The sequence below is a fragment of the Aspergillus steynii genome, assembly GCF_002849105.1.
Source record: "Aspergillus steynii IBT 23096 chromosome Unknown P170scaffold_8, whole genome shotgun sequence".
NCBI lineage: Eukaryota > Fungi > Ascomycota > Eurotiomycetes > Eurotiales > Aspergillaceae > Aspergillus > Aspergillus steynii.
Genome location: NW_020194405.1, coordinates 1,194,900 through 1,218,923, shown reverse-complemented (window position 1 = coordinate 1,218,923; position 24,024 = coordinate 1,194,900). Strand labels below are relative to the sequence as shown.

The 24,024-nt window shown below is 50.4% G+C and overlaps 8 protein-coding genes and 1 non-coding gene across 9 annotated transcripts; 3 read left to right on the top strand and 6 right to left on the bottom strand.

Moving 5' to 3' along the window:
* Positions 1-896: 896 nt before the first annotated feature.
* P170DRAFT_416102 (putative rhamnosidase B) lies at positions 897-3,374 on the bottom strand (the record flags this gene model as incomplete). Its single annotated transcript, XM_024847101.1, has 2 exons — positions 897-2,380; positions 2,414-3,374. The coding sequence occupies 2 exons, from the start codon at positions 3,372-3,374 to the stop codon at positions 897-899; spliced, it is 2,445 nt and encodes an 814-aa protein (XP_024700435.1).
* Positions 3,375-4,179: 805 nt separating this feature from the next.
* On the top strand, positions 4,180-6,126 carry P170DRAFT_366459 (MFS general substrate transporter; the record flags this gene model as incomplete). The annotated part of the gene is made up of 7 exons (XM_024844758.1): positions 4,180-4,357; positions 4,423-4,628; positions 4,687-4,996; positions 5,055-5,402; positions 5,477-5,677; positions 5,731-5,859; positions 5,918-6,126. 7 exons carry the CDS (start codon positions 4,180-4,182, stop codon positions 6,124-6,126), a joined length of 1,581 nt encoding a protein of 526 aa, XP_024700434.1.
* A 480-nt stretch (positions 6,127-6,606) lies between these two features.
* Positions 6,607-6,681, top strand: P170DRAFT_t181. The gene has a single exon. It is a non-coding gene; the product is annotated as a tRNA-Val (tRNA).
* Positions 6,682-7,310: 629 nt separating this feature from the next.
* Positions 7,311-8,199, bottom strand: P170DRAFT_502213 (RTA1 domain-containing protein; the record flags this gene model as incomplete). The annotated part of the gene is made up of 2 exons (XM_024854180.1): positions 7,311-7,975; positions 8,031-8,199. The coding sequence occupies 2 exons, from the start codon at positions 8,197-8,199 to the stop codon at positions 7,311-7,313; spliced, it is 834 nt and encodes a 277-aa protein (XP_024700433.1).
* Positions 8,200-8,823: 624 nt separating this feature from the next.
* Positions 8,824-10,059, top strand: P170DRAFT_367146 (uncharacterized protein; the record flags this gene model as incomplete). The annotated part of the gene is made up of 2 exons (XM_024844792.1): positions 8,824-8,889; positions 8,944-10,059. 2 exons carry the CDS (start codon positions 8,824-8,826, stop codon positions 10,057-10,059), a joined length of 1,182 nt encoding a protein of 393 aa, XP_024700432.1.
* A 182-nt stretch (positions 10,060-10,241) lies between these two features.
* P170DRAFT_513178 (tannase and feruloyl esterase) lies at positions 10,242-11,879 on the bottom strand (the record flags this gene model as incomplete). The annotated part of the gene is made up of 1 exon (XM_024855077.1): positions 10,242-11,879. The coding sequence occupies one exon, from the start codon at positions 11,877-11,879 to the stop codon at positions 10,242-10,244; it is 1,638 nt and encodes a 545-aa protein (XP_024700431.1).
* A 1,451-nt stretch (positions 11,880-13,330) lies between these two features.
* On the bottom strand, positions 13,331-18,509 carry P170DRAFT_429827 (UDP-N-acetylglucosaminyltransferase; the record flags this gene model as incomplete). Its single annotated transcript, XM_024847918.1, has 3 exons — positions 13,331-13,960; positions 14,045-16,655; positions 16,711-18,509. The coding sequence occupies 3 exons, from the start codon at positions 18,507-18,509 to the stop codon at positions 13,331-13,333; spliced, it is 5,040 nt and encodes a 1,679-aa protein (XP_024700430.1).
* A 3,136-nt stretch (positions 18,510-21,645) lies between these two features.
* On the bottom strand, positions 21,646-22,687 carry P170DRAFT_440264 (uncharacterized protein). The gene is made up of 2 exons (XM_024850039.1): positions 21,947-22,687; positions 21,646-21,863 (listed from the first exon to the last, which is right to left on the bottom strand). Exon 1 carries the CDS (start codon positions 22,351-22,353, stop codon positions 22,105-22,107), a length of 249 nt encoding a protein of 82 aa, XP_024700429.1. The 5' UTR covers positions 22,354-22,687; the 3' UTR covers positions 21,646-21,863; positions 21,947-22,104.
* P170DRAFT_416088 (60S ribosomal uL11 domain-containing protein) lies at positions 22,636-23,984 on the bottom strand (the record flags this gene model as incomplete). Its single annotated transcript, XM_024847100.1, has 5 exons — positions 23,953-23,984; positions 23,858-23,891; positions 23,664-23,784; positions 23,263-23,587; positions 22,636-22,880 (listed from the first exon to the last, which is right to left on the bottom strand). Exons 1-5 carry the CDS (start codon positions 23,954-23,956, stop codon positions 22,636-22,638), a joined length of 729 nt encoding a protein of 242 aa, XP_024700428.1. The 5' UTR covers positions 23,957-23,984.
* Positions 23,985-24,024: the final 40 nt, after the last annotated feature.

The following is a 24,024-nucleotide window of genomic DNA, read 5'->3' as shown; positions in this document are numbered from 1 at the left end:
CCACCCACCAGGAAACGCGACCCGCCCCAAACAGCAATAATTGGCAATGGTTCTGGATCCATGGGGCCCGTGCCGGCTGAAGTTGGATCTGCCTGCCCAGTGCCCAACTCCCTCGACTCCTGGCCCCATCTTCCTTGGAGACTAACCGTGGATTGATTCATGCTCGTTGGAACTGCACGGGATCGGATCAACTTGGTCGTCGCACCATTGCCGGCTCGTTTGGCGGAGTTCTACTTTGAAACCCCCAAGGGGAGACGATGGGGCATAAGGCGCCGCGCTACCAATGCTTAGACTTAAGGGACAATCTCGGTAGGGATGTGACGACGGGATATTGACTGGAGCACCCCCTCCGTCTCCTTTTCCAAAAATAATCACGATGATTTTCTCCAACTCAAACAGAGTAGAAAGTGGAAGCGAGAAAAGAGGGTCTGGAACGGTAATCGACTAATTCTAGCACAAGAGACCGGAGCGGAGTAAGACTACGCCAGAGTAGGACTCCATAGCATCAAATCCCCACCATCCCCTCTCCCCTCCTCCGCTGTGAATTGCTGTCCTCCAATAGATTTCACCCCAAGAACTTACACACCACGGCATCAAAAGACGGGAAGCGATGCACCGATTCCCCACTCATCGGGGTCCATGATGGACGCTGCACTGACCGCATTTGGCCATGTCCTCCATTCACACCGGTCGTGATCTCGACGAAGCCTGACCATACAGGATGAGGTGTGCATGTCAACTGACCCGGATTGGCTCTGGTTGACTCCAAAGGTGAGGCGGGTCGGCTTTGGTGCTGAGGATTCGAGAGCACATGCATCTCTAGGGCCAGGTGCGATTTTTCTTTTTTTTATTCTTTTTCTTTTTCGGGCAGACACAGAAGACACATGCTAATGATGCTATGCTCCATACCTCTTGACGCTTTCTAGCGGTATGACCCATTGAAATCCATTTGTGCCCAGAAGAATTCGGGTCTTTTGACCGGGAAGCACGATATCGACCGGGATGGAATCGAGCCCGGTCAAGTCGGCCTGTAAGTGAATTTTAGTTTCGCCATCCACGACGGACCAGGAAACATGGACGACGCCAGTGCTGGTCCCTCCTGTCATCTTCAGTGGAACAGTGGCCTCCAATTCTCTAAAAAGCCCTAGTCGTGGTCGAAACTGGACCACTGCCCATCCCGATTCCCCAGGGCGAATACCAGCGACTTCAGCCGTGAACTCATACAGCGGTACGCTACCCCACGCATGGCAATCAGATCTTTTTGAGACGTTGTCTTCAACCCATGTAGTAACATTTTGAGACAACTGGTCTTGCCATGGACTCCAGAATTGATGGAAATTCTCGTCGTACAATTCCGCGCCGGCTAAGCTCATGGCTCTCAGCGTATAGAAGGACATGGAGACAGACTCCTCGACGAATTGGCCAGTCTTCTTCTTCTGCAAGCCTTTTCGCAAGGTATCTTGTGCCTCTGGCCCGGTGACTGCTCCACTCAAAACTGCCCATACCTGGCAGTGCAGACTGTAGTCGACCGGCTTGGCCTCTGTCGCCAACGTGTCAGCAAAGAACTCGCCGTCATAGCAATGTACTTTCACGGCCTCGTTAACTTCCTGGCCCCGACGTCGATACTCCTCGGCGATGGATGTCCTTCCCGTCGCAGCTAGCACCTGTGCCGCAATGAACAACGTGTATGCGTATAGTTGGTTTGTGAATGTTGATATGCCTGTTCGCTCGATGGCCGGTGGAACTCCATGTGGTTTCCACTGGCTAGTCCAGTCAACAAAATTCCAGATTCCTGGTCGCACTTCCGCTGTGACCAATCCATGTACATCGATTCGAGAATGGAAGTAGGATAAAACGGCATCAATCACCGGTAGAAACCGTGAAACAAATTGGATGTCCCCGAAATAGGTGAGGTGATCACCAATCATACATATCCAGTACAGTGAGAAATGGGGGATAAATTGCAGACGATGAGTAGGCGCCCGGCTTGCCGTCAAGCCAATCTGAGGCTGGAAGGTATTGTGTAGCTGCATGATAGCCTGTCTTGCAAGACGATCGTCGCCAGATATACTGTAAGTGAAGAGAGAAGAGCTGCGGGCATCCATCGCATACTGAAGCTGCTCATAGAACGGACAATCCTCATAACAGTCATGCATGCAATTGGACAAAGTTCGAAGGCTCGTGCTCCACAGTTGTTGCCATAGATGGACTTCAGAGAAGGTCCAGGGCTCTACTTTGAAGCTAGCCAAAGTCTCCAGAGGGTAGTTGACTGTTTCGATGTCAAGACCTAGGAGCACCAGGTCCTCTGAGCCGGTATCAATTTGGATGTTGAGGAACCGGAAGGTTCGGAAGTGAAATGGCATAAAGACCTCCTCGGTAGCTTCATGCTCACGATATCCCAGGCCCTCAATACCATCGGCTCCTTGGAATTGGTATATATCCTGCGGGCCGTAGAGCGCCTTGCTTGAATCACGTCGGCCTTCCTTTTTCCTCACCCATGGTGTTGATTCGGGCTTATCTTCATAGCATTCCGAATATACAACACGAAGGACACCGTCATTCATCTTCGGACGTTTGAAGTGGATCCTGAGGAAGGCCGTTATATGTGTTGACATCTCCACGTCCACTTTATGCTTGGTTCCGGCGGGAAGCAACAGACCAGTTTCAGCGTTGCCTCTATCAGTCAGAGCCATCTCCCACTGCAAAGGTGCTAGACAACTTTCGACATTGTGAACGGTTGAGCACTGTGTCTTTGTGATCTTATGGAAAGGTAAAAGGCGTGGCGAAAGGCTCCACGGTAGTATATTTCCGGTGGAGTTTTTGAATTCTCGGAGCATAGCTGGCTTCCAGTCCAAGGAGGATGTCTCACTCCTTGGCCGTGAAGTCTTTTCATAAATATGGAGGAAATGGTCTTCAGGCTCATCAATCCGCAGCGTGGTTGAAGGATCGATCGCCGTCTCCCACATAGTATTGCTTTCAAGCTGACTTTTCCAGTATCCATCTTCCCCAGGGACCGTGATCCGAACCCCGCCGAAGGGCGTTCTTACAAAGGAGGGCGCAAACGTTGTGGCATGAAAAAGACGGAGGACATGGACTGCGATTCGGTTGCGGCCAGGATGAATAAAAGGGACGATGTCGATATCGTCGTAAAACCAAAGGCTCTGGTCTCCCTTCACCGGGCCGAAGGCGACACGCTGGCTGTTCACGTACAGCTTGTATCGTGTGTCGGCTGTTATTCGAATAACAAGAGAAGCTGGGATCGCTATCGAGATGGTCAAGTCTTTTCTAAAATGCACAAATAGGCCTGCCGTGTCGGTGCGGTCCTCCGTGAAATCCGGATGCCACATCCAGCTTCGGTCAAATTCAAGGGACATGGTGTGTTTCTGTCGATGCGTCGATGTCTGCTCGAGAACGCGTTGTTGATGATCAGTAAGTGTTATGATACATGCCAGCTGGACCTCTTTAGACAGAAACTTACTCCGCAATATAGCACGGGGCACTATCGTTTTTTGCTAGTCTCTTGGTTGTCTCGGTCGAGTTACCTCGGTCATGGGTTGATATGGAGTCTATTCCACCGAAGCCCGAGTGTGGAAGACGCCTTGCTCTGCTTGACTTGGGGCCAGATGTTGCATTGATCCGGGGAAGTTCAAGGATGTTGGCCAGCACATGCTAGTCATCTGAACATCCGTTGCATGATTGGTCGAAATCAGGTATAGTCTAGGTCAGTTACTGCTCGGACTTACCAGAAACGGTGACGGATACGCAATACGAGCCCTAGCTAGCACATCTGTCATTGCAAGCCATGGATTTCTCGGTGTTTTTTATTCCGTCTGCTCCTGAATCCAGCTGACACCGGGGGTCTTAGGGTCCATGATGCTCAGATCGGGGCCCCGGATTTGCGATCTCCACTATGCTTCCCCGCGCTTTTGACTCCATTCGCCAAAGCGTAATATGGAGACATCGGCTGTTGAGAGCGCGTCGGCTTTTGAGGGCACGTCGGCGTCTGATAAGAGGCCAACAGAAGTAATATCACAGGAGAAACAGTTAAAAGGCATAGAGCCCCGACATACTCTTCTAATTGTTTTTTAAGGGCTGTCTTGTCTTCCTCGAGATTCTTTACATAGGAACATTATCATGGCAACACAGACAGACAGGATCGAGGAAAATGAAGGCAAGGGCATGGACCAACAAATTGAGTCCACTGGCGAAAATACCAAGGCTGGTGAAGTCGCACTGAAATCCCAGGCTGATGACCTAGGCGTCTGGGCAACGGTCAAAAGATTCCCGAAGGCCGTCTTTGTGTGCAACCTGTTGTGCATCGCTGCGGCCGCGGACGGTTACCAGATTAACTTGAACGGTCGGTCATCCCTGCTCCTACAGGCATACTATCTGCTCTATGTGTTGGCTAAACCTCCAGTTTAGGAAACATCATAGCAAACCAGGGCTTCATCAACCATGTTGGTTTTTTGGACTCGAGTGGGGAGAGGGCGCTCAAGGCCAACTACACGGCTTTATGGGGTGCCATGCAGTCTCTTGGACAGTTGATTGGTATGGTCTTTATGAACCCCATCTCCGATCTCGTCGGCCGAAAAATGACGCTGTACGGTGTCTGGATCGTCCTTGCTGCGGTAATACTCCATGTATGTTAGGTGGCAAAGCCCCTCCTCTAATAATTTGCTCTCCTAGTCGCTTATAATCGAGACCCTTGTTCGGGACTGGAGAGATTGGACTGGGGCAAAATTGCTGGCTGGTGTCGGGATAGGCGCCATCCAGGCCACACTTCCGGTCTATGTGATGGAGTGGTCTCCCGTCAATATCCGTGGAGCCATGATCGTTACTTATGGCTTCTGGAATGTCATTGGAAAGTTTCTCGCTAATCTCGTCCTCATGCTGGTGCAGACCAGTAACCCCAATAATTACAAGATTCCTATCCTGACACAATGGGGTTTCCTGGGTATCATGCTGCCCATCTTTTTGTGGTTACCTGAAACACCTGGTTAGTTGCTCCTCACTCGAGTGCCTTTTGACTACTAATCGTATTGGTGATCTTGAAGCTTACTACGCCGAGCGAGACATGGACGAGCTAGGTAAAAAGACTCTCAAACGCGTCAATGGCTCCGTCAAAGATTACAACCTGGAAACCGAGTACGCCATCATCAAGAATACCATTATCGAGGAGCGACACGCTCGCATAGAGCTTGGTCAGGCGGGCTTGACCTGGCAGGAATTGATCAGATCCTACCTTGAGTGCTTTCAGCGTGCTAACGTCCGTCGTACAATTGGGGCCGCCTTGCCGGGTTGTGCTCAGCAGCTGGCCGGTTTATCTTTTCTCAATACCTATGCCAGTCTCTTCTTCAAACAGAGCGGATTCACCAATGCATTCCTTATTACCACTATCATGTGTAAGTGCATTGGATACCGGACCTATCCTCTACATTGGAAATAGGATTGGTAATTGCTGACACTCGGTCTTTAGGCTCGATTCAGCTGTTCACTGCTCTTTGTCTTATGTTTCTCACAGATACATTCGGCCGTCGAAACATGGTTTTCGTTTCTGTCATCGTCTGCACCGTCACGCTCTTGATAGTTGGGATTCTGGCATTTGTGGCCAAGACGGCTGGGATCAAGGCATTTCTCGTCTTCGTTGCGTGCGTGTGGGCTTTCGCCAATAGCACGGGTGAGTTTCATTTGCATCTTCTAGGAAGAAGAATTATTGATGGTTGGTTTTAGTTGGTAGCTTAGGATTCGTCTTCGTCGGGGAGGTTTCCTCCCAGAAACTGCGAGCCAGAACCGCCGGTGTCGCTTCCGGTTTATCGGTGCTCTTTGGTCTTACTTTCAACACCTCCCTGCCTATCATCTGTAAGTCTCCGCTGCTTGTATCTCTTTGGGGTTGGAACTAACGGTAGTTGCTGTTTAGTGGATCCCGCCGGTGTGAACTGGGGCTATAAGACGGCCTGGCTTTTCTTCGGCTCTGGGGTGGTGGTTTGTATTCTTCTCTACATTTTCCTCCCCGAATGTTCTCGCCGGAATGCTGCTGAGATCGATGAGATGTACGAGAAGGGTATTCCGGCTTGGAAGATGAAGAAATACGTCACTGAGGTGCAAACGATGCATCAGGTTCACTAGAGGGCGGCTTGAAATTGGTGTGGTGACTAAGTATGGCTCTTCCCTGGTTGAGCCTATCTTTTGGGGGATTTGGTTCGGTGCTATGGCAACTTTTACTGATACTTCAGTGATCCCCTCGTGTACCACGGCTCTGTGTGTTTGGTTTTTTGTATTTTTGTTGAATATTGGTTGAAATTGTGCCATCTGTTCAGGGATAACTGCAATATATATCCTACCCAAGTACCGCTCCTTGCCCCGACAAACGTGTTGAGATAAAGTAGCGATAACATATGACCCTATATGCTGCAACTGAGTTGATTTGCATTCCATGGTCCAGATTTCATCCTATCCTAGCCCACAAACGGCATCATACGGCCGATTTGTCGCACACAGTCAAGGTTTAGACAGGAGAAGGGCATAGGGTTATGGGGTTGTCATTGCAGTATTTCGATTATTGTGCTAGGCTTATAATGCAAATTATGGCCCATATCTTTCAAGATTGGCCGGTTGGTGTAGTTGGTTTATCACGTATCGTTAACACCGATAAGGTCCTGGGATCGAGCCCCAGACTGGTCACTTCTTTTTGCTCCCGAATTTTTTCGGGACCCGCCCACTATTCGGCTCCCATAACAGATTTGATTATTACTATTATCACTAGGCAGAGACCAGGCCACTTTCTCTGTACGAAGCACTCCGCGCAACTTATGTTTGTCGGCGCACAATAACATGTTCTATAAGCCTAGACAACCCTGAAGAAGCCATTGACATTATATTGCAAACGCCGAAGAGAACACCCAAGCAAACATCGAAAAAGGAGGAGAAATAAGAAGCCGGCGTTTTAGGTCTAGTTCGCAAGACACGACTTCTAACAGGTTATGAGCCCGGGTTAATAGGGATTCGACAGACATTACACCTTCGAATCCCGTCCTCGGATACCTATGGATTATGGAAGCTGCCTATAACAACACTTAAAAGAAAAGACCTCCACCCATACAGACACAGACATAACCAAGGCAAGCTACAATGCAGTCCTTGAGGGGAAGTGTTGGACATAAGAAGTTATTAGACAGACTGGCCTTGAACCAGCTAGTGTTTTTGCTTTTTGGTCTAGATTGCAAAGGCACCCACCACTTCTAACAACCGATACCCGTCAAAACACAATGCAGGGATATACGTTTATAGTATACCTGCATCCCAGCAAGGACTCATGCCTTTGTCTGTACATCGCATAGTCTAACAGCTTCCGGATGATGCAAATAAGCCTGGAGGTCACCGGGATAGCGATACCCGAACAAAACCATAGCAATCCACATCAGAAGCGCATCGAAAATGTAAAGAGTCCATTCGTGACTCAAAAGATACCCATCATGGCCCATGATGAACTCGACCACACGGAAGATCGATCGGACCATGATGAGCAGACTGACCATGTAGAGCGTGCCGAGGTGGGATTTCCAGGGTAGTTCGGCGTTGAAAGACTCGGTCGTGGGAGATTTCTGCATGCGCATCTGGAACAAAATCGCGGTGACGATGAAAAGGCCAAACATGATCACTTGAATGAGGAGGCCGGCGATGACAATGTTATTGCCCATGCTTGCCAGATCACTGCTGACCATCATACCGGCGGCTCCTCCTTGAACCACAAAGGACAGGACATCGCCGAGGACAAAGATCTTGGTGAGCCAATTGACTCGGATCAACGAATGGTGCTCCGCCCTGACTGCAGTGATGATTCGACCCAGCACCATATAGACCGACGCGGCAAAGAGAGCAGGACCAAGCAGGATAAAAGTGTTTTGAATGCAAAACGGCATCATCCTCCCTGTCTTGTCATAGGCGGAGGCTCTGGCGCAGTAACCGATAAACTCGACTGTTGCTATCAGTCAACCATGACACCACTTTGTCAGAATAACTTTGGTACTTACAGAACCCCCCAATGGCAAAGCAGATACAAAACCAGGTCTTCAATTTCCATATCTTCCAGACATGGAACGCCGTTGCCCCGAGAAAGAGCAAGAGAAAGATAACTGCGGCCGCCCTCGAGGGCACATATTGCCAGAGGTAGTAGCCTTTGTATGATTGTAACTCGGGCATTCTAGCACAGAATATACTGGCCTTAGATCCAGCTTGGAATAAGCAACGGGGAACAGAAACAATTGTCAGTTGGTGAGACTGAAGCGTCAGGCTAAAGGTCTGTCTTGAGAAGTAATTTTTGTTCAGGGTGGAATTGGGTCTCCGCTCTTATAATAGTTGCCATAATAAGCTAGCAGGTCCTCTGGAGAGGCAACGAGGAAAGGAAAAACACGGTGGCTCTTGAAAGAGTGTTTATTCTTAGATTTCGTGGTAGGGCTGTAGGAGTCTGCCTGGAAAAACCCCGTTGGTCTGTGCATACGCGTATAGCAAGGGTGGGCCTGGAGGACACTAAACATGGTACAGGACAGCATACTCCGTAACCTCGATGTAGGCCAATGGAACATTGGGTCCTTCTGCCATCTCGAAGGTCAGATTTTTTCGTTGATAAAAAAAGGTTGATGGCACAAAACCGGCGATGGTCGATGACTAATCACACAAAGCACTCGTCTTTCCATTCTTCCTTCCTTCCATCTTCTCATCTCCATCGTTCAGTACGTCAGACGTTTTCGCCACCCACTGTGCTTCTTATGATCAGCGGGGCTAAGATAAGCGTGCATCGATGAGAACTTAAATGTACCAATTGCTATGCCACGTCGAACCCATAAAAAGTCGCGAAACGGTTGCGTCGAATGCAAGCGACGCCACGTGAAGGTAGACCCTGTCTCATTCAATCATTGCCAGAATGGCCCCTAATATGGTACTTAGTGCGATGAAAAGCGTCCAAATTGCTCGAACTGTATCACATCTGAGCGACACTGCGAGTATGCAGGTCTGAAGCTCATCTCTTCCAGACCCCTTAGAGCCTCTCGCTCAAGCAGCCGGGTGTCGACATCCCCATCGACGGCGGTAGCTACCCAGATCCCGCTAGAGGTGTCGAATGAAATCAGTATAGACAGCCCTCCTGTGAACATGCTGCATTTCGAGCTTCTCCATCATTTTACCACCGAAACTTCCAAAGTAATGGGCACCGGTGACATCCAACTAACTCTTGCTGACGCCCTGAAGTATGGCCTGTCGGCGCCATATCTTATGAACCAATTCCTGGCGCTGTCTGCCTTGCATCTCAGCCTTGTACGTCCTGCACAGCAAAAGCACTATCGGCATTCAGCGTCCCAGCTCCAGACACATGCTCTCTCAATCTACAATACCAATAGGCCCGAAATCAATCAGGAAACGTGCGTTGCCACGCTCCTCTTCTCTTCGATGATAGGGATTCACACACTTTGCGACAGTCTCAACTACCGGGAGTCAGACTTTATGTCTTTCCTCGATAGATTTGTCGACTGTCTCCACCTGCATCAAGGTGTGCGCGCAGTGGCAAAGAGCTCATGGACAACACTGCGTGAGTCTGACCTGGAGCCGGTGCTGGCGGCCGGGGAGGCTCTACCAAAACTAGGTGCAACCCTAACGCCGGAGTTTATGAACCTTCTGAAGCTTATACGTGCGGCGAAGGTAGGTGACATGCTAACCAACACTTACCAGCAAGCGATTGAGGCGCTGCAGTCGGTTAGCAGCGCTATAACATCAGACCACAATGGCGACTATACAAGAAATTATATTGTCTCGTGGCTGACTCTCATTCCCTCCGAATACATCGATTCATTGACGTTGAAACGGCCAGAGGCTGTTGTTATCCTAGCGCACTATGCTGCCCTTCTACACCAGCAACGTAGCTCATGGGTATTTGGGGATTCGGGGAGATTTATCATCCAGACTATCGATGCATATCTTGGTCCACCTTGGACGGATTGGCTGGTTTGGCCGAAGCGAGTACTTGATGAGACTCCGCCGACTCCAGAATCCACCTCGATGGAACAATGAGCCACACGTTGGCCGATAAACCGTTTTCCGGACTCCAGACTCAAGGTTTATTTTCTTAATCGCGGAATTCCAAAACACATTGCTTTACAGCATTCTTATAAGCTGATATATAAACCGTATGATCACTCAGTCAGAAGTCCTCCCTTTCCAATCGTACAAGATGTCTAACAGTATACAGGATATTAGGAAGGACGAAAAAATCGAAAATCATCTGCAATCAGACCCCTTTCTTCGACCCGCTTAGAAGAACAGGCGAAGGAGCTAGTATCTGAGGCATCTCCACCCTCGTAAATCTGCTGGGAAGGATATGGGCAGAGAGGTCGGACAGTTCCATCGGCCCTGCTGGCATTCAAAGTTTCTGGAACAACACCTTGTTCAACCCAAGCAATAAGTTCCTCTAGTGCGTAACGGGGAAATGGTCCAGAACCACCTACACAGTGTCCGACTCCCGGGGCCTCGTATAACCGGTAGAATTCATCTGCGGAAGGGTCGAGCTCCAGTACTTGCTGGTAGTATGCAATGGATCCGTTGGGAGGAATAGTTTCATCGGCGAGGCCGTGCCATGAAATCATTTTCCCGCCGGCGTCACGAAATCCAGAGAGGTCAGGACTGGCTGCGGCCATCATGGAATCGTATTCTCTGTCCGAAAGCTGGAGCGCGGCGAAAAATTCTGCGATGGTCATGTTCGATATTTCAAATTCGAGGTCTTTGGCAACGAAATACGGGAACCAACTGCTCAAGAGCTCAGATGGTGCTGCCGAACATGTGCCGTTTGAGCATTCGGTGTTGATATACGTGGCTGTGAGGGAGGCGTCTTTGTTCAAACCGAACCAGCCAATGTTGCCTGCCGGGTTGCGCGGGCCAGCCCATGCAGCTTCGACAACATTAGCACCCGCCTCTGTAAAGACCCTCCTTTCGGTTTCGTTGCAAGGGATACTCTGACCCACTACGCTGTGCGGGTTGAAGTCACATAGGTCCGGTGCCGAGATGATCCCATCTTTCACTCCATCCAGCATATCACAGGCTTCAATCGCTGCATTGGTGAAGGCGTTGATCTCACAAGGCGACGGGTACACGCCGAGGCCTTTCATGACCTGCTGCGCCCAGTACCCAGCCGGAATGAGGTTTTCAATATTGATAGCCGGTGCTAGAGACAAGATACCGTCATACTGATCAGGATATCTCTGAGCAATCATAAGGCCCTGGCGACCACCTCCTGAACAGCCGCCGAAGTATGAATATCTCGGAGGACGGCCAAAATACGCCTCGGTGATCGCCTTCCCAATGATCGTCATGTCATACAGAGACCTGGAGCCGAAGTCTTCCAAAAGATGCAGGTTGACATTCCCGGGGCTCGTGAGCACCCAATCCCCTGGTTTTTGAGCAGCATAAGGACCTGGCTCATGGCCCCCATCCGTATCAACGGCCACAAAACCTTCGGCAACCGCTTGCGTCAGAACCAGGGAACCAAACCCAGCACTGTAGCCACCACCCCCTAATGCCTCGAGCCTACCATTCCAGTTTTGATGCTCGAGTGGCAACCAAACCTCGACGTTGATGGTGTCGTTCCAACCGGGATGCGTGTAGGTGACCGTGGTATTGCAGAAGTCGATGGTGTAAGATCTTGGTTCGGGAGAGCTTGGTTTAAGCGACAGCGCCGTGAAATTGTGAACAGCATTCGCACTGATACTGACAACCTCTGCGCCCTTCAATTCGGGGAATTTAAAGGTACTCGAGGAACATAGCGGAGTCCCACCGACTGGGCTCAACAGGGCCTGGGAAATCGACAATCCGATCGAAAGCAGATTCAGGGGCGACATTTTCAAATGCATAGCCATAGTATAGGAAAGGGACCATCGAACAGGTCCTCACCAAAAGACAGAAAGCCTTTCTATCAAAAAAGAAAGAAAAGATAAGTATAGAAGATATGAGAAACGAAATGAAAGGGAGGCAGGGGAAGACACACCTGAATGTCCTTGATATATAACATTTTTCACCCTCCACACACCACCACCCCAGGACTTGACGAGTAGAAGCATATTCGTTCCCTGGTATGAATTCCAGAAGCGACATCACTGGGCTATGTCTATACGACAGAGCCCGCGTATGCACAGACCAGGTGGATTTACGTATCTAACCCGATACACGCACATCCCGATGATCCGGTCAGAATCCGCCTCCTTTCCAATCACGTTCCCAGCTCCTCGACACAGCTCCACCGGCAATAGCAACTAAGGATCTACAGAGTAGAATTATCAGCCGGTTTCCTTGGAACCACCTCTATACGCGTATCGACGCCGAGTCAAGAATCCCTCGGCCATGTGGAAACGAATCATCTTACTTCCCATCTTGCAGCGAGCTCCCTAGCTAGTTAAGGGGTGATGCAGAGTGAAGGAGAAAGGAAATACCAGACATACCTAGCATTAGAAAAGGTAGTCGAGTGAGTTCGAGGCCGCAGGAACTGGTAAATGTAAATCTAGGTAGGGAGGTAATTATGCCCTTTGTCTACCTATCGTCATCACCATCACCCCAAGCACTCTCTATCCAACCCCGACTCCTACTCCAAATAAAAACCAAAACCAAGGACTATTACAGCACGCTAAACTCCTAGAAGACAACCACCTCAAATCCAGCAGGTCTATCGATTATGCGACTACCCCAAAAGGACAATCCCGACGTTTTGGGAACAAAGCCACAAAACGCCTACCCATAACATCACCACGGTCCAGAATAACCCTAAATCCGTCCCCCCCGCTCCCCGCTAAACCACAAAAGAAAAGAGAAAGAGAAAAAAAAAGAGAAAAGAAAAGGAAAAAGAAAAGAAATCCAGCCAGGCCTGTTTGCAAGGATCGGCAAACAGGCCAGAAAAAAAAAGGTTCGTCATTTGATCTTGATCTTGTACCCTATAACACACACCCGACGCCAACATGCAAAAACCCGAGCCCAAAAAACCAACAGGTATGACCCCTCCCTTCCACCAGAAGTGAATTATATCGAAATGACAGATCATCAAAAGTACAAAGTATAGATCGCACAGACGATATGCAGAGACCGTAGCCTTACATGAGGGGGATGGAAGAAAAAAGTTAACGAAATAAAGCCGAAGAAAATGTGACATGATTAGGACAGAGTCCAAGCATGAGAAGGGAGGGGGGGAAGAGAAGGGAAAAAAAAAAGGGAATAGAATAGGATAAGATGAAAGAAAATAAAGAACCACAGTAAAATAAAAGAACACGCTCAAGGGGTATATTCCATATTCCAAGACGCAACATCATAACCATATATCACCTTCTTCGCCGTTCACCCACCCTTTCCAAACTTGTTCGTAAGCATCTTCTAAATCATGGACCCAACGAGTGGTGTCAAAGAGTTTGTTGGTCCACCTCCCGTGGAATAGCATTTTGCGGATGTCCGACAGCCTGCCTCTTGCTCGGCCTTGTCCATGGAGCTCATATTGTAAGCCTTGACACAGGCGGATCGCTTTGTTTTCATAATCATCATCTGACGTGGCGATCAGCTCATCCCGGGCTTTTCGACCATCATCCGACGTTGGCAAAGAGCTGTTCAGGATGCTGCTTGCCATTCGAGAGCACATCTTGTATTTGTAACGCGGGAGCGTCAATATCGGAGTCCCACTCCACAATACATCCGTCGCTGTTGTGTGCGCATTGCACTCAGGGGTGTCAAGAAATAAATCCAGGATTTTGGCCCGAGAGATGTGAGTGTTCTTCGGGGCAACATCCGTAAAGATAATCCGCGACGCCGTTTCTTGACCAGCCCATGCGATTGCTGTTTCTTTGAGGTTCTGTTCACCAAGGTCTGGGAACCTTAGAAGCCAAAGCACGGCGTTCGGAATTCTTGCCAGAATACGCAGCCAGGTACGGAAAGTAGTGGGTTCGATCTATGATAAGTGTGAGAAAAGAAATGTTCGACAATATATCGAAGGGGGGAGGTCTTTTGCTTGATAGCGGTAGATGGGCCTTACCTTGTATAATTGGTTGAAGTTACCCAGGATGATGGCATCGTCACTCAGGTTGGGAAACAGCTCTTTGCGCATGCGCCATCTCTTTTCTTGCTCCTGATCCCAAGAGAGAGGCCCGTCTTGACTGTCGGGAGCACTTTGACGATGGTCGCAGCAGAAGAAGGTAGAACGAGTGAAGACAATCTTCTCCCCGTAAACCCAGTCTTCCAGATCCTCTCCATGGTCTTCCTCTAGTAGTCGATCATCGATGCGTGCATGACGTCGCCCGGGAGAAAGCGTCTCAGGCGGTATGGAGATACTGTCTGCGAGAATATAGTCACACCATTCAGCACCGAGGGTACCTGCGAAGCCCATGAACGACATGTGAATTGGTGCAGGACGGGCGGCAAAGACCTCGTTTCGGGCGCCTCGAGTGTAGCCGTTGAGATTGATCAGGATATGGATTCCATCTGCAACTATTTGCTTCACCAGTCGGTCAACCGGCCATCCGCTAGCATCATAGAATACTGGCGCTTCCTTCTCGATTTGCTGGCGATGAATTGATTTGTCACTTGCTGTGGTGGCGTAGCAGTATGCCTTGACCCTGGAAGGATTGTGCAGTCCGAACACAGATTGCATCAAGTGGGCAAGAGGATGATTGTTGAAATCCGAAGACACATATCCAACCTTGAGATACGGAGACGGGGGCGGCGGTGGCGGATAGACGGTGGCCGGTAGCCAGGGAGATCTCAAGGTCGCAGAAGATATGCGGAGTCCGTTTCGCTGTGAAATCTGCCGGATCTGCTTCGCCGAGAGTGGACAGGTGAAGGTGTGGAAAGGCAGGACGGTGGGAGCGTTGGGTGCCGTTAGTCCCGGGGGGAGCTGGGGACGTCGATACTTGGACAGAGGGTATTCCTTGCGGCTGACGTAGAGATCTTGGTACCACTGCCAAGTAATCGATCTGATGGCGCGCTCCACCAGCTTGACAATCCTTGAACCTTCCCATTTCTCCCCGGCCCAGGACTGAAGGATAGAGGACATGGCCTCGGATGCAAACCGTCGACTTTCCAGTGCGGGCATTAGCTGCGCACACAGCTGTGCGATCGTACCGGGTGTAAGTAAGCCGCGGCCCCAGGTTTCGCCTTCTCCAAGTTGTCGGTCAACAATGTCAACCACTCGTCTGATCCAACCTATTTCGTTGGTGTTGTTGTAAGCCTCTCGGAGAAGTCCATTTTCATCGACGTGCCACCGATCCCGGAATCCATAACCGTTGACAACGCCTCCTCGACCAACCCAATTACAGACCGAATTCAAAGCATTCGCCAGCCCGCAGACGGCTTCGGCAAATTCGGGGTTTACTTTGACAGCCCGCTTGTAGTATGAAATAGCATCGTTGACCTTGCCGGCATCTTTGACAGCATTTGCCAAGTTCGCCAAAGCGATGTCAAAGTTACCGTCACAGTGCACGGCCTGCTCATACATTCGAATGGCGGCCTGGAGCTGACCGATGTCCTTGAGCAGGCTACCGAGGTTCGTATAAAGGTGAGCATGGCGCGAATCTAGATGCAGACCATAGTTGTAATATGCCAATGCCAGTGAAATACCGCTGCCGGGAATCACGCCGGGTATTTCGGGATGTTGCATCTCTCCGCTAGAGCGAGAAAACCCCTTCTTTGCGGCATTGTTCTGGATGCCAGCAAGCAATATGCCCACATTGTTTGCGGTTGACGGGCTAGGCTGGAGGGAAAGAGACAAGTAGTAGAGAGCGAGGATGTCGCGAACGCCCGGAGCCGTCCTAGGAGCACCAGGGGACGAAATATTGGACATGCCATCCTGGTAAATCTTTGCCAAGGAGAGCAATGAATTGCTCGTGGTGGACACGGCAGCCTTCCGCGCCAAACCTTCTGCAACAAATTTGATTCCCGGAGGAGTTCCGCAAGGCACAAAGACAAGTTTTGATGTCTGCAAAGCCTTATCGGGATAGAGAAGAATAGTTTCGGAAGAACTCTGCTGCTCGGGTGCAGGATAGCTTTGAGGTGAGTCTTGAGAAAAAGCGGCAAAGATTTGTTTGATCAGACTTTGGATGCCATGTCGTCTTCTCCCTGCTGCAACCAGAATGGCATCTTCAAAAGCCGCCGCCGCACCTACATTGTCCCCGAGCGCATAGAGCATGTTGCCTTTTGCATGGACAAGCGCAAGCATTCGGCCGTTGTCGCAACCAGGTATGGCATAGCCACTGGAGCCAAATCCAGGAGATCTGGGTTCTGCCGAACGATAGGTGGCAGACGCTGAGTTGCCAAGGTCGTCATCATAATCAAATGACGCCTTTTCGTAAGAGCCAAGGTCTGATGTGCTCGATGCTCTGCTATCTGCATCACTCTCGGTCTCGCTCGCATGTTCATCGGCGGTGAAGCAATCGCCATTCTTGGAAAACCGCAGAGAGTTTTGCACGAATTCGATGATATTGACAGCTTCTTTCCCACGATGGGTGCCACATAAGAGGCCAATGAGGTGCTCGACAGCCTCGAAAAAGCTTGGACGAAGTTTTACTGCGCGGAGCCAATGCTGGAGAGCTTCTTCCCGACGATCCAAGGCCAAAAGAGTGGCCGCTAGATTTGAGATAGCCTCGACATGCCTAGCGGGATTAGCTTGTATGAAATTAACCCATAATATCAGGAGCGGTCACTTACGTTGAATCCCTGGCTATTATCCTAGTGTACCACCTCATAGCTTTGTGGTAATCGCCGAGACCGTAGGCAAGACAGCCTCCAAGCAACATTCCATCGATCCATTCCCAATTACTCTCCATGCAAAGATGGGAGAGCATCTCCAAAGATGATGCGGCATTTGCTGGCGCCGAATTCTCATTCTCGAAGGGCGCGGCGGGGAAGCGAGAAAACGAAGAAGCCGTGAACCGTCCGGTATGGCGGAGTCTGTCCAGCATCTGGGCGTCCGACGTTGTCGCTTGTGGGAAATTGGCGAGCGAAGGGCGTTCGGACCGACGATGGGCGTGGTAGTTTGAGAAGTCATTACCCCCAAAGTTGTTCGCGAAGTTGGCTTTTTGCACATGGTGAAGATCGTACTGACTCGAGGGATAACTGTTATGACGAGTGACTTCCGGAGCACTAGATTGTGAGAAATCCAGTCCAGGCTGGCGCGGTGGCTTGGGATAAATACTGGGTTTTAGAATCCGTTGGTTTTGGAAATCACCACCGGCCGAAGATATGCTATTTCTTCGAGCCTGATGGATAGACGCCAGGAGGTCGACATAGACACTATGTGCCCAAGACAAAACCTTTTCTTTGAATTCCACATTCGCTGCACGTGCATGAGGGGTAGGGCCCGTGTTTTGGAACGCATGCCCGGTCGAGGTGCCCTGCCATGAGGAAGGAGTTTCGTGATTATGCTGGCGCGACGAGTACCCGGCACTAATGGTGTTCTGACGTGTGTGCAATGGGAGAATACGCTGTGAAGGATCAAGAGGCTTGTGATCGGAATGTCGAGGGGGAAAGTTGTTCTTCACTGGTGTGTCATGGCCAATCATCCCCAGCGGACTTTGATTCCAAGCCAGACCCAGATCAGCATGGGTATTCGAAGGTATGGAGGTTCGGCCGAAATGAGACTGTCCCGCGTCGAAGAATTGGAGATTGGCAGGGGTCAGTTGTTTGGAGAATGGACTGGCTGAGTTAAAGCGCGGCTCTCTAAAAGCTGCCGGGCGATAGGGAATATAAACACCATCGGGCCAATAGGGCCCATATGGTCCAGTGCCTGCCGAGGCCGTGGGACCAACGCATGGTTGAAGGGTCGCCGGAAGAACCGTGGGGACGTAAGAGCCATTGTGCCAATAGAATCGTTGGTGCGAGGGCTGCATTGGCAATGACTGATTGAGCACCGAGTCCACTCCGGGTATATAGTTCAAGGAACGGATCCAACTGGCCCCATTCGGGCCGTGAAGCATGTCTGCAGGGGAAGCATTGGTCCGGCTCGAATCATTCTTGTAGACCGGCGGGAAGTTCATATGTTTCGCGGATGATGATTGATCGAGCGAAGGTTGCCCCCAGGTGTCCATCGGAAACCCGGTCTGCGGGGGCATCAACTGTCCTGGTCCCGATTCCAAGGGTGATACTAGAATATGTTTGGTTGCCGGGGGTTGGATGGTGGTATCTCCGGGGGTTCCATCGTATCCGGCCGCAAGGGTTCCATTGGGTGTCTTCCTCCTCAGGGCATGCTCACCAACACTTTTCGAACCGGAGATCTGGGCCACGGCATCGGGAACGTCGAGGCGCTGAACGGGATGGTACGGTAATCGGGATCGAGGGACGGACTGGTAGGACGAGCTCTGGCTAGCATCATTGCGATTGAGCGTCGCGGGGAAGGAGGTCGTGATATTAAAGTCGTAAGGGATGTCAACGGTGTCGGCACCGTGATGATGATGGTTAAGGTGGTGATGTGGTTGAACAGGCGGAAACGGGGCTACCGAGGGCAACATCTTGAATCTGGAGTGACTGGAGCACTCTTTCTCTTCCCCTTCTGTTGTCTGCCCTACCCCCACTCACCGTGTTCAACGGGTATTAATTATGCAACGAGGACGAAAGACGGAGAAGTCGTCAAGGTCAAAACGAAAAGCAAAGCCGACCGAGGGTCAAGAGAGAAAGGGTTCGACGATCAAATATCGATGGCGGTCAAAGAAGTCAAGACACGCAGGTTCACTCTTGCTGGATTTTCAACAAGCATCCTCCTTGAAACGTTTCCTACACCTCATCCTGGACATGAGCCGGCTCACTTAACGCGACACTTCAGCGAAGCCCCCCACGGCTTGTCTCTGGGCTCGACATGAACGCAGATTATATCGACGGTGGAATAAGCGAAGGAGGAGTTAGGAGACGGAGGGAGGGAAACGGTAGGACGTGGTGGGAGCAAGACCGAGGAAGGTGAGTCGGCTCGGGGATACCATGCAAGAAGCACCCGGATTCCAGAAGAATAATAATAAAAAAAAAACGGAAGAGGAAAATCGGGCAAGCAGGCGAGAAAGTTCGGCGGCACTATTTGCTGTTTGAGTCCGTAGAGAGGTGAAGAAGCGATGCAAGGGAGGAAAGGGATCGAAAGTCGCAGCCCTAGTCAGCTTTCAGAGCACCCGCACTGACGCAGGTGTCCGCAAGACGCGATCAATCACCAGAAGATAACGCTTGGCAGAAATGTTGTACTTACTCGGCGCGAAGGGAAGGGGGGGCAACGGAAAAAAAAAAAAAAAGGGTACGAGCGACGGAGGGAAATAATAACTGGGTACTAATAATATAACAAAGACAAGACGCAATCCGAATCAGGGAAGCGATAGTGTAGCAGAGAGGTTGAACATGGCACCACTAGTTGGTCGATTTAAGATTGTCCTTTGTTTCTGCCTCTTATTTAGGATTTTTTTTTTTTCGATTTCAATGTTCGGGATTGAGAGGTCGTTTGGCAGTTGGATTGTTAATGTCGGAGGGGGAGAAGGAATCTAGCACAAGAGGGACAGGAAAAGGGAAATAAAAAAGGAAAAAAGAGAAGAAAAAAAGAAAAGAAAAAATTAATAAAATAAAATAAAATAAAATAAAATAAAAGGATGCCTAAGGTGCAAGGCAGGAGCGGACGCAGGGCGTTGAGGCGGAGAAGATCCAACGGCCGGCGGAGAGTTACAGACAATGCTAATGAGGAGGGAGGGGAAAGGAAAAGAATCGATCACCAATGACGGTGAATAGCGCTGGCCAAACCGACGAGTCCGGGGAAGGCACAGAAAAGGGAACCAGTCAAGACTCCCCTCGACTACGCGCTGGAGGGATAGAAAGCGAGACGAGCGGGCGTTACGGGCAGCGTCATTGAATCCAAACAGAGGGAAGGGAAGCGGGATGGGCTATCATGACAGAGCGGAGCTTCGCAAACGAAAATAGTGGACGGCGACCGCAGTCTGGAGCTCCCGTTCGGTCTGAGGGAGGGAGGGGGTTCTTTTTTGGGTGGAAGGGAGGGGGGCCAGTGGAGAGAAAGCGAGTGGTGTGGATGGGGCAGCGGGAGTGGAGCCAATGGCCGACGGATGGGCGAGGTGGGTGAGTGGAGACGGACCCGCTTATTACTGCGTTGGGAGGCGATGGGCTTGGGCGCCTAGACAGATTATGTGGCTTGTGAGGTGCCTCTTTGACGACGGTGACATGGAAGGGATTCGCCGGGTGAGACTATTGACGAGGTTCGCTCGGTGAAGACAGTGACGACGAGGGAGGAAAGCTTAAGCCAGTTGCGGCGGTGAAAGGAAAACCTGAGGTATCAAAATTAGGACAGAAAAATGGGGAGACAGAAGGAAAAATGAAAAATGAGAACCCGACTTGAGTGAAAAAAAAAAAAAAAAAAAAAAAAAAAAAGAAAAGAAAAGAAAAAAAGAACGAAAGAAAAAACACGAAAATCCATCACATCCCGGTCCCACCCATACGATCCAACGGCGAGGATGGACCAGGCGCCAACTTCTTGGGCGTAGGAGGAAATCCAGGCCTGTTCAACGTCAGTGGGCCAGCATCCCAGACCCCCCGGCCCCAGTGGCGCCCGCAGTTGATCAAGCCTTGGGCCTTGGGAGGGTTTGTTTGGAGCGCGCGGAAGGCCGATCTGGCACCTTCGGTGGATTGCGGTGGAGTCGCCGGCTGCAAGTTGGCCTTTGGCATGTTTTGTCGTGGAGGGGAGAAAATTCCTCGTTCCCCTTTGGGAGGGGGTTTAATTATTACGGAGATAATGATTCATAATATTTTCTTTTTATTTTATTTTATTTTATTTTATTTTCTTTTCTTTTCTGCTCTCTGATCTCGGATTGTGAATCCTATTTTTTCTTGACCTGTCTTTAATTCAGAGCTGGACGCGTGGGTAGCCGATTATCAACCACGGAGTACTGGTATTGGCCCATATCATAGGACAATATAGATAATAGAGGACATTATTGCATTGGGTCCGCGTATACGGAGCCCTGGCCCAGAGTAATAATAGCAATCGTCGCATATATGCGGTGCGCATATTTCCATGGATGCGGGCATGGAACAGCCAGACAATATCAAAAGTTAAACTCCGGGGAAATTAATCCAAGACGGGCGATCCGGATGGCACAGGAGAATGACGGAACGCAGAGGCTCAGACACTTGGCCACAACAGTCAGCGCGTTTACTTCTGCAGCCTAGATGCCGCCAGAGGCTGAAAACGTAATGCACATGCCAGCAAGAAGACAGGCGAGGGCACTTCCCCCCCCGGCGGCGTTTTCCCCTTGCTCGCCGACTATGCAGGCGATATCATGGCCGTGGGCTTGACAATGGATACATATACATATACGCATACGCCTCCAATGCTTTGCCAGAAAGAAAAAGAACCCAGAATAATCAGTAAATCACCATCAGAACCGATGTCGAACTAGTCGGTCCAGCTCGAAATCCATACCGGGAGTGGAGTTGAGTCCCAAACTTTTCCTCAGCCCGTTTCTCGCCGCCGTCCATTCAGGCCGGCGCGATTCAGCCATCGTCCCCATCCAGCGCCCTCCTGCTGGTCAGCCAGAATCTCATTGTAAGATTATTTTCTGCTAGTGCCGACCTGGTGTCTGCTTTGTTCTCCCGTCCATCTCCTCGTTGCCCAGACCAGGGTCTACGAGGGCGGCAATACGGGACCGCTGGCACCGATCCGCCATGTCACGAGCGAGCGGTCTGGCGATGGTCGATCGGCAAACTCTGCCCTCTCCACCGCCATCCTTCAAAGCAGTCGGCATGAAGGATAGACGAGACGAGTCAAGAGGGCGTTGAAAAAGGGACGGAGAGTACCTACTCCAGAGTGGACAGTAGAAACGTACTCCGTAAGTCCAGGAACCGCCCCGATCACGACACGACGGAGTCCTCTTTAGTACAGACTCCGACGTAGTCTAACCGTCCAAGTCAGATGTACCGGTTGGGTCCAGATGGAATTAATTAACTGGCTCCACGTTCCAGGAGGAGGAATGGCAGGACAGGAGGAATGGGAGGCAATAAGGTAAGATCATCCGAGATCTGACTCATCGCCCACCCTTCCTTGCCTGCTGCGTCAGACATGCGGGTTTATCATCCCATGTATGCACTACTGTCGCCTAGCAGATAGTCGGGGGGTGAAGTGTACTGGCACACAGACCGACCGATATGATCAGGTTGTTGACATGGAGGTGACGGTGGCCATTCATGCCGCATTTGCCAAAGACGCACATGCATCTCAGCGCGTATCAGGAACCCGACCGCAATGATCATCGCTCCTGGTGTGGGGAACATGGAATCTTCGGTGTCTCCGCCGCTCTCGCGATCACATACTAGGAGCATTGCGAAAATGGGACGGTGCCACCGTACTTTTCCCTCTTGTACCACTTCGGAATACTCAGGGGTTACCCCCGGGGACTTGTGATGTTATATTCCGGCAGAGACAGAAGGAGAAAAAAAATAATAATAAAAAGACATGGCTGGCTGGGCAGGAAGTAGGGGGACTTGAAGCATCCAAAGCCATGTTTCAGATCACATCTCAGCATCCAGGAACGAGATCCCCGGCGCAATACGAGAGATGGATCCGAGATCGGTCGGGCTGAAAAGTATAGCTACCTGGAATTATTATATTGGAACGGAACTCGTCGTATTTACCAAATAATGGAACAAGTGAAACATGAATATCTTTTCATTGGATACTACAAGCGAGAAAATATCACTACGAAATACCCAAAGACAAAAGGTCAGAGGGTGGTTTGGTATGTTGACCGGATAAATGGACCACTGTATCCACAGAAAGATGCAAGCACCTCGCGAAGATACCGCGGTGAGTAGTAGGTCAGGTTTGATCTTCTTTGCGTAAAATAAGCCTATACCACGGATGCACTCAGTCCAATCCAAGGCCCGAAGGCGGGAAGGGACAGTACGGGCCAGAGTGTTGCAAAGGTTGTCTGTTGTGGGGGGGTTGGTGATTGCCCGTGTTCTGACTCGCATTGGGAACGGCAAGTAAAACACGGTAAACACGGAGATTGTATACTTTCGGAACCGGAACAAGTATCAATTTGCAGAACACAATTGGGAATCTTGTCATTACTCGTAAAGATATGGGTTGTTGTCAAGAGATGATCATATTCTCCTAGCTAGCATGTCGACATGAAATCATGACCGCTGTAGATTTTGACCATTTACTCGGAGGGGACTAAGACGCTGTCAGTATTCGGGTCATGAACAACCGATTGGGTCGCGACTCACTGTCGATCTCGCCAGCCTTGATGTCATCGGAGACATCCTTGGGGCTGCGGCCATCAACCTGGCAACCAACAGAGAAAGCGGTACCGAGGATCTCCAGGACGGTACCCTGGAGCTCCTTAGCCAGACTGCGGAAGCGCATCTTGCGAGCGATCTCAACAATCTCGTCAAGAGGGATGGACTTGTTGTGCTTGATGTTCTTCTCCTTCTTGCGGTCACGAGGGGGCTCCTTGAGGGCCTTAATGACGAGAGAGGAGGCAGAGGGCACAACGGAGACGGCAGCCTGACGGTTCTGGATGGTGAGACGCACAGTCACACGGAGACCTTTCTAATAGACGCGAAATCTCGCATTAGCGATTGATCCTTTGCGCATCATTGATACTTTCGAATGAGTAGATCCTTACCCAGTCACCAGTGTTCTTGGCGATATCTTCACCGATCTTCTTGGGGGACAGACCGAGAGGACCGATCTTGGGAGCCAGAGCAGACTGGGCTCCGACCTCACCACCAGTCACACGCAGGTGACTAACACAGTTGTTAGCATCATCGCAACCAGCTTTGGTTCGAGCCCAAAGGACTTCATGTTTGAAGAACTCACATGATCTTCACCTCATTGGGATCGAACTTGGGAGCTACACCAAGTCAATCAGAGGTTAGTTCGCCAATAGACGCAACCAAGGAGATGATACTTACGCATGGCGAGTGCGAAGGTCGTCGATCGTCCTTGGGGTGGTTGTTGGTTGAGTTGGTAGGTACGAAGAAAGG

Coding starts and splice junctions, on each gene's coding strand:
- P170DRAFT_440264 (XM_024850039.1), bottom strand. CDS start 22,353: ATGCTCCTAGTATGTGATCGCGAGAGCGGCGGAGACACCGAAGATTCC.